At 29.6% G+C, this 9,674-nt stretch overlaps 2 protein-coding genes across 4 annotated transcripts in view; both read right to left on the bottom strand.

The window, feature by feature from the left end:
* Positions 1-2,234, bottom strand: part of LOC106679810 (lysosomal aspartic protease) — a 29,238-nt gene extending 27,004 nt beyond the window's left edge. For 2 of the 3 annotated variants that reach the window (XM_014419158.1, XM_014419159.1), the window contains exon 1: positions 2,134-2,234. In XM_014419158.1, the coding sequence (XP_014274644.1) occupies positions 2,134-2,192 (59 nt within the window). In that variant the 5' untranslated portion in view covers positions 2,193-2,234. Of the gene's footprint in view, positions 1-2,119 lie in introns of all 3 variants that reach the window. The other variant, XM_014419160.2, reaches the window with a different exon arrangement.
* A 5,490-nt stretch (positions 2,235-7,724) lies between these two features.
* LOC106679806 (lysosomal aspartic protease) overlaps positions 7,725-9,674 on the bottom strand; it is a 25,122-nt gene continuing 23,172 nt past the window's right edge. Inside the window, exons 8-9 of the mRNA XM_014419155.2 lie at positions 8,039-8,131; positions 7,725-7,954 (exon numbers count right to left, since the gene is read on the bottom strand). Of these exons, the coding sequence (XP_014274641.1) occupies positions 7,805-7,954; positions 8,039-8,131 (243 nt within the window). The 3' untranslated portion in view covers positions 7,725-7,804. The remainder of the gene's footprint in view (positions 7,955-8,038; positions 8,132-9,674) is intronic.

Genomic DNA, 9,674 nt, shown 5'->3' with positions numbered 1-9,674 from the left:
ATATTAAAAAATAAGATAATAATCTATAAAATATAGTTTAGTAATAGGTCTCTTTTTCACAAACAATTTAAAGGAACAGGGGCAATAAAAAAATTAGTTTTACTAACGCCAGTCAAATATAAATTTTTGTTTTGTTTTGTATGTGTTCCTAACCTACAATTTTATTTGCAAAATATGGTTTCACATAATGTTTCGTACCCTCCTGATAATTATAATTTTTTTTTTTAGATTTTGGACAGCCTTTGCAAAATCTAAAAAAAAATAAATGTGTAGAGAATTTCTTGAACAATTTTCTTTTTTTTTAAGAGATTATGAGTTTCAAAAATCTTAGATCAATATTTATTTCAGGGTGTCTGCACTGAAGCAGAAATGTATGTCCTGCGAGAGAGGACCCAATGTCCCCATGTCACCCAAGAATATTTCGAAATGGCTGTGGCCAAGGTTATGTAGAAGGACTCGGAGAAGAATGTCTATCAAGAAATTATCATGGAAATAAAAGACTCACTAATTTTTATTATTATTTTTTTTTACTCTTTCAGTTTAAAAAGCTTTAAATATACAAATGTTTGTGAAGTTTTTGTTAAAAATAAATATGGTCATAAACTTGTGTATACAACTTGTAGTCATCCTTAAGCAATTCAAAATAAGTAGGTGAGAATTGAAAGAAAAACTGAGGTAACAAAATCATTACAAACAATTCTCAAAAATAATTTTGCATCTTATATTTAAAAACAAACAAAACTTCACAAGGAATATTAATACAATCCTAACAAACAATCCCGAGAGGCTTCGGCATTGAGTAACTCCAGAGTACAGTATGAGTTTCACACAATGACTTTGCACTTATTTAAAAGTATGTGTACTCAAATTTGTCCACATATGTGTTGTCATGACAACACCATGCATGCGAGTAGTAAATACATATGTTTTAGCAAATTTAATAATAAAAAAAAATTATCTTAGCAAATTATTATATAGTAGATATTGAAAATAATTATAAAATCTCTACAATACAATCATTTGACAAAATTTTGATCAAATTGGCAGTCCACGCGTTAATTTATTGACTTTTTTTCAGACCGACTTTTGAAGCAATGTGGTTTCTGCTTTCTACTGACCAATAACTATGATTAAAAAATATGACATATTAAAGTATTTTAAGAATCCTGTGCTATCAGCTAAATTTTTAAGGAATCTTTGAGGTAAAACTTTAAATTTGTCAGCAACTGGGATAAAAACACTCCATTGAATTTAAAATTGAAGGAATAATCAGTATCCAACCATTCATGTTATTCTCTTTTTCAGAATAAGTTATAAATTTATTACAAAACCTGCGATAAATGTAAATAATTTATATCTATACTTCCGTTGCTGTGATTATTAAAAAAAAATTGAACAATTTTAATAACGTCTCATATTATCGTATGACTCTGTAGTAAATAATAAATATTACATAAGATAATACAATTCACGTAGTTTCATTAAATTCTTTCTGATATGTGTATGTCACAAGTTTTTCTCATTTCTTCTCACAGCGTTTGATACTATGTTCGGAGGAAGAACTTTCCAATGCAAGGAATATTTTAAAGTAATAGGTACGTACTGAAGTGATAACTTGTTCTCGTAAATCATTACTTGATTCTTAAAACAAATACTTCAACATTCTTGCAGTGTGTACTAGAGGATATAATGGTTTAACTTACTAGAGTGTGCTAAATAATGTTCCCGATTACTGATTCGATATTATTGAAATTAAAAGTTTACGGAGACAGAAGCAAAATTATTATTATGAGTGCAAAGAACATCACAAGGATTTCCACGCATTACGATTCCCAAATTTCTTATTTCGTGACGGCAACTTAAAATTGAGTCGTTTAAAAAAAAAAAAAAACTCTAGCTTCATGAAATTGAGAGTAAAGAATAATAATGGAAGTATGGGGAATTCAATTAATATGTGCACTGTACATATACGAAACTTATATTACTATTTTTTTTTAATAGGAACAGTATTTTCAATATATAGAAGAATTAACTGAAATTATTAATCAATAAATCAATTAATGCAATGATAATGGTATATAAATAAAGACTCGAAGAATGAAATAATTAGTATTATTACTTTTCTCAACATACGTGTGAATTCCACTAGCAATCCCATAACACGTAGCAAAGACAATAGCAGATAGTAACATGGTGCTGATGAAAGCGACTGTTTTTTGGAGCGTTGAGTGCCAGATATCAAAGATACTTGATATCACTACCTGTTATCAATGAGATAAGGTTATAGATATGATGTGGCATAAGTTATATTTATTTATCTTTATTCCTTAATCCTACCAATCAAAGGCGTCCGGATTTGCACTATTAAAAACTCACAATTGCAGTTTTTTCCCCTCTAGTTTTATGAGTTCTGATTCAAGGAATATTTTTGTAAGACAGCAGTGAGACTTATTATTAGATGCTAACAATACATTAAGATAATATAACAATTTCAAATTTATTTCCGACTTAGCTTCTTTCAAACACATTTGCTGAGATATAATTCTTTCCATTTGTACCCAAAAGAGGTTATGGTTCCTTAGCAGTACTTTATTATGAAAGAAAAAAATTAATTTTGCTTTTTTTTTTTTTTTAGCAGGCAGGCATTCCATCAAGAGCAGGCAAGGTTCATTCTGAATTGTTATGCTACCACTGTCAATGCTATCACTGCCAGTGAAAGAATTTGGACTGTTCTATGGAATAAATTCTTAAAGGAAATTTCTTGATAATGTTGGACAACTAATACTGTAAAGTTGTGTTTCCTCAAATATTATCTAGAATGGTGTGAATTGAGAGGATTATGAGGAATATTTTACTGTAGCATAAGTACTCACATTTTCTGGTTCAAATTTACTGGAAGTTATTTTTAAAGAAAATTACGATTAAGAAAGCGATTTATGATTAAAATTAACATTTTCTTTTTAGTCGTAGATAGAATTTGAACAATTCGTAGACCATAACTACTTTCATTCTTCGAAAAGGATCAATCTAGCAACAAAAGTTTGAAACATGCCGTTCAAGTTGCTGAGGAGCGGTAGTACCTTTAGCTTTGGGAAGACCTAGAGACTCGTCCTCACTCAAAACCAGGGAAGTAGGAATTAGGAAGTGGAAATCTCGACCACGCAACTGCCAAGACTGGTGGCCCTGCTTCCGACTGAACATGGCGGATCTAGACCCGGAGGCCGATAAATATACCGAAGACAGTAGGGATCAGCTTGGTCCTGACCAGATAATTAACTGGGAGGGAACAAACCCTACAAATGACAGAGAAGTCGGAGATTTTGGCCGAAAGGTGCACATAGTCTCTTGACATCTTTTATGATTGTCAAGGAAAACTGGACATCACGCATTTCTTCCCAAAAAGGGAAGAACGAAGAAGAAGAGAAAACCTAAGATTATTTTCGACTGAACTTTACAACAACCAATCGGAAGTTTAATCAAAGCCTCTTCCTCTTACAGCCTGAGCATTTCGCTATCGATAGTGTGACACACGACATGTTTGGTTTTCGGAATAATTATCTAATTATTACTACAAATAGTAATTATTGAAAAAATTAATATAAAGGTTGTGAATCGGGAACAAGAGAAATCATAACTAGAATGTATTGTATTATTTACTTGGCTCTAATGGGGTAGTCAAAAGAAAACATGGGGAGATTAGGTTAATTTTATAATTTTGAATTGGGGCCACTGAAGATAGCAAACATTGGTGAGTTGATGTTTACGAAGATCATATTTAAGTTAAATAAGGAGAAAAATTTGGAGTAAACCGACTAATGTGGATGATACGGCGGTTTGTTCTCTCATCATTTCCTCTCTTCCAGCTCCCGTCCCCAGTCAGGGAATAACTCCTTTAAGTTACGCGCGTAACATAACTTTGAATTCTCGAGAGTAGAAAAAATGGTTATCTCTCTGAATCCCAACAAATATTGCACTCTTGTCTGCTTTTCACTACAGCGAACACTAGAGACTGTTTTTTACTATTGGCCACAAACGGCGCTAATGATGCTCACAGTTCTATTTAGCATATGCTTATATTGTGAAGGGCATCCTTCGGTCATATTTTTTTTTTAATGAAACACTTAGCTTTATAGTAGTCATAAAAAAATGGATAAATATAAATTCTAAAAAAAAAATTAATCAAAGGAGAAATATTGTCCCAGATAAAAAATTCAGGAATAAGAGTTGTAATATATGCGAATATAGCTACTATGTAGTATATAGGAGTATTAATGTAATATTGTTTAATTCAAATATTCCCCGGAATACCATGTTGGGGGATATCACCTGAATCAATTATTTGCTGGTAAGCTGGTATGAATGAGGTGGACTGTATTTATAATAGGTAAATAATAAATTAACCATGGTGAAAAGTCAATATAAAACCTCTATTATTGAATAATATACGGGTATAACTGAGTATATGTGATTAAGTCAAAAGGGTTTACAATATGGATTAGTTAGCTTATTATTAAAATAGATTATGACTATTGATTGAAATGGGAAATAATGTAAGACATTCCGGTTTCTTGGTGATAATAGATTAATGTTTTGATGAAATTTGAAGACTGGTTTTTCAAATGGAATTCCTATCCAAAATGTATGAGGGGGATCTTCTTCAAACAAATATACTATATAATAATATATAATTAAATTATTTGTATAAAATGCTGACAGTACTCACAGAATTAGATCCTGAATTGTTCTAATATAATTTGTAATCCAAAATCTAAAACTTAGATCTAGACATCTATCTTCTAAATATAAATATATGTGGCTTTATATTGATTATGTTGAATATGCAGTAATCTTTTAAATGTAAGATGTATACATAACATCTAGAGCTTAGCTGTATTGCGTATTAGTAATTCATATATTTTTTTAAATTTACTAATTGATATTTAGAACTGTATTAAAATACATACAATAAGTAAATTTGATGTTAGTTATGTGAATGCTTGATACAGCCAAATGGAGAATCTACCCAGTGGTAGAACTTCAATAATATATATTTTATTCCAAGATAAAATAATTTATATAATATATATATATATATATATCCCAGATATTTTTTATGTTCTGATGATTCGATTTATAATTATTCTTGAGAGATTTATGACTCAATATTTGAATTTTTTATGATGTTATTAAAACGAATAGTTATTGCGTTGGAAAGCACGTACTTGACACAGACAAACTTTTTTTAATTTGACTTAGAACTCTAATCGATGAGAGCTATCAAAGGGAGAGAAGTGAAGTTGGCCTTGCGGCTTATCAAGAGGGACCCAACCGCGAGAAGTTGCTTCTCAGTTCCTTTTCAACCAACAACAATACTCGTCCCTCAACTCAGGTTTTCATCCCTACACCCTCCTCAATCCGGCTTTTCAAGGTATTCGGTCAACTTTAAAGTTTTTATTTACTTAAACCGATTATTTCAAAAGTTTTCCGTTACTTCAAAAAAATGGAAAACATGTGACCTAACCGAGGTTTTCAAACTTGAACATTTATGTTAGCGATAAACGACTTATATTAATTAATTACATTCATTTATTATTTAGAAAAAATGGAAACAAACTAAACGTTTTAACAATATAATATCAAAACGAAATTATTGATAAGAATGTAATATGATATGATGAAAAAGTAAAGAAAATTTGAAAAAAAAATATGAGAATTAATTAACAAAATGTGATGCTTTTTTTTTTTAATAACTGATATACATGCATTTTAGAATGGTGTTAAATTGTGCTTATATATTGCTAGTTAAAATTAATTTTAGCATAGATTTTTAAATTGTTAAATGTGAATTATATGCTATTGGAGGTTGAAGATGAACTGATATAGTTCGAGACATAAAATATAATGAAAAACTTAAAAAAGTGAAAGAGGTTAGATTTGTCCCTGAAATAATATAATAAATATAACAACATAGCCATTTATAATTATATATAAAAAATAATTATTCTTAATTACCCATCCTAGATTCCAATCCTATAATCCCAGATCACCAGTTTGGATTCCGAACATCCCACTCCACTATCCAGAAATGTCATCGTGTGGTGGACGTTGTCTCGTTTCTTTGGAGCGCGAGTTACATAACACAAAAATCAGTGAAGACTAAAATGACTTTATTCTAACATATTTACAAGAACTATATACATGTTACTCTTACTGTTACAGTGTGTCTCTCTTCTAACTTAGCTATCTAGTCTAGGAAATATATATGAACACTTGAGAAGAGGGGGTAGAAAGAATAGTGAAATAGGAGAAGGGGTTTGGACCAATCAGATAGTTTAGGAAATTAGGCGGAGCCTAGAGAGCCTATGAAATTAGAAGTAAATATCTGGGAGGGGGGAAAAGGCGTGAATAGAAACAGGGTGGCCAACCTTCCAAGAAATTGGAAGTGTTACCATGACCTAAGGAGAGAACTGACTTACATGTGTTAAACATAAAATAGTTAGACTGATACAAGTCCATTGTGAGATGACAGCTTGTACCTGCCTAAGTGCCTGGCCCTTGCTTTCTACATTGATATAGAATACTAAGGAAAGGTCACTTCCTCTATGGTCAGTGTCTGTCGAAATGTGCCAGTCCACATTTTGGGAATTTGTCCCTTGCCTATGCTTAATGATATATCATAGAGAAAATTCTCACAGGTATAATATGCAGAAAACGTTTATTCAACTTATTTTTAAATAAATATTTTCTGAAAAAAAAGAGATAAAGTGAAAATACAAAACAAGTGCCAATGTTCTGAGATTTTTTTGCAAAAAGAGAAAGGTTCTCGGATAATATCTGTCAGATTCATGACCAGCGACCCAAAAAACTGGGGTTTTTGCCAAAAATTGTGTATACTTCTACAACAAAAAAATTGTTTTCATATATTTCCGAGACTGTTATACATAAAGGTTTTATGAAAACTAGATATCTCTTCTAAACCTGCTAACCATACTGAAAAATTCTAAGGCATGATACTGTAGAAAAACTATAGGGGGCGTGAAAACTTAGGTCGCAACTGCTTTTATATTTATTTATTTTCTTCAGAAACATAAAAATTATTGTTTAGTTGAGAAATAAATTTAAATGATAGCATTGATGAGAGCATCTCCGGTTCTTCCTTTCCCAAGTTTTCTTAAAAATCGAACTGAAAAAACGGCTCGTTTCTTTGAAAATAACCCTTATAAGTATATCTTCTTCGTATAAAGTAAGGACATGAATTATATATTTTTTTCGGATTCAAAAAATAAAAAACCAAAATTCCATCACATTTTTAGGGCGCCAATTATTTATATTTCGTATAATAGAAAATAATATAATCAAAAAAATTAAAGTGGACATGAATTACGTTGAAATCATAAAAATAGTTCATCATTCCAAGTTAAACAAAACACAATATTACAAAATAAAATATAATCCGAAATAATAACTACAAAAATATTTTTAAAATATTGAAAGACACAAAAAATAGACAAGTGTATATAAAAAAATATGTTTGTAGTATATAAAGTAATAATAATAAATAATAAAATAAAGGTAATGCAATACTGAAGGTAGGAAAAGAATCCCCAACGTTGAAGAAAAATGAATAAAACATAAAGACAATAAAAAGGAAAACAATTTTCAGAAGTTTTAATGTATTATATACATTTTTTAGGAAAATCGTGTGAGAAAAAATACTAATGATATTAACGTTTAAAATTTAATTAACAAAACAGCTTAATTTATTTTTTAAATATGAAACAACAAAAATAAACTTGATAAATAATTATTTCTTCAAATCAGCAAAAGTCACAGTGTTCTGTCCAATGTTGAATATGGAGTAAAATGTTCCAAGAAAAACATCTCCAAGAATTACAACGTCTTGTGCCGTATCCAAGAACCCGACAACGCAAATTGTTTTAGATTTTTCTTCCATCTGCAATGGTTAGAAAAATTAAATAATATCTCATATAGGATAGTATATATATTTATATTTTTTAATTCTATCTGAGCGACTTACTTTAAGAACATAGTCCTTTGCTTCAAGCTGGTAATCATGACCGTCGATTGTGAAAGACACTGCGGGCAAACTGTAGATTCTTCCACAGTCCACCTGAGCAGAAGAAACAGTTAATGAATACCACAAAAAAAAAAAAATAAAATAAAAATAAAATATTGCTAATATTAGTCTACAATACTATATCATTATCATCACTATATCATTTTGCTATTGGGTGTAGTGGTTTTGAGTGACAGAATTTCTGAAAATTAATTTTACCGTTGATGAGTTACGCTCAATTGATATGAAAAAGTCCAGTAAATAAATCTATAGAATATTGTCTATGAAACAGGTATTCTCTATTCTTAATAAGAAGTAACAAAAAAAAATTTATTTTTAAGTTAGCTATAAATATTGTTTTATTTTTTAAAAAATTTATTTATTCATATTTACAATTGCATTAAAAATATATACAAGTGAATTTGATGTTGACATGTAGAGAATCCACCCATTGTTAGTACTCCAAAACATTTCTAGAGGAGAAGATCATAAGGCCATCTTCTTTTCAGACGCCTAGGATGATTATCAGGTAATGGAGGAGAAGCCAGGTTAGAAACAACTGTGTTATTACACTTACTTACTTATCATGGAAGGATCAGTATTTGATTCTGGCTAAATCGCCAAAATATAGGCACATTGAGGTCCTGATGGATGACTTGATTTGCGACAAAGTGCATTAAGGATTTTGGATTTGAATGATTGTTGGATACGAGGTGAATTATATGGTTTTGTGGAGCCCCAAAGCTCAATTCTGTAAGACCATATATATAAATATTTTAAAATCTCAAGGAGGAAAAACTTAGTTTAGTCTAATCAGAGATATTTTTAATCTTACCATAAATAAGTCTATACAAGTACACAAAAATAATTATAAACATTAGTAATATATAACATAAAAAAATAACTATCGATGCATCATTCACTTTCTTTTCATGATTAATTTAAATAAGTAAAATATTCAATTTTTTTTTTCAATCCACAGTCTTCATATTTTTCCTTAAATCTTTAAATTTCATGTTATAAAAAAGACGAAAATGAAAAATTCATTATTGAAAATACTTTAAAAATATATTATAACATTTTATTTCTATCAGTTCTTGTAGCCAGCTTCAATTTGTTCTCTTTTTTATATCATTAAGCCAATGATGTATTATAGGCTATTGCCTGATGGAGGAGTAGACGATCAAATTCTTGGACAGTTTTCAGAAACTTGTTTTCTTTATATAGTTTTGTAACTAATTGATATAAATAAAGAGTTTTAAAATTTAAATGGTAAAAAAAAAAAGTTTTCATTAGTGTTTTAAAAATTATTGGAAAAGAATAGATAAATATAACTTATTTGAAAAAAAAAATGTGACGCCCCCTCCTAATTTTGGAAGATCACGTTTTTTTTTTTTTTTTTTTGCGTCTAGAGTGAATTTAGTTTCGTGTGTGTTTGAAAAAAACATATTAAAATATTTAAGGACTTAAAGAATAATATAAAACTTTCTTAGGCATCTATTTTTATAAATAAGATAGTTTGTTGTACTGTTTTTGACAGATAGGTTGAACATTAAATCTTAACTTCAATACGGAATCTATTTCCCCTTCAGACTTC

This window comes from Halyomorpha halys, unplaced genomic scaffold, assembly GCF_000696795.3.
Source record: "Halyomorpha halys isolate HHAL.00 unplaced genomic scaffold, Hhal_1.1 Scaffold222.1, whole genome shotgun sequence".
NCBI lineage: Eukaryota > Metazoa > Arthropoda > Insecta > Hemiptera > Pentatomidae > Halyomorpha > Halyomorpha halys.
The sequence above is the reverse complement of the archived record's forward strand: the minus strand, read 5'-3'. Positions and strand labels throughout refer to the sequence as shown.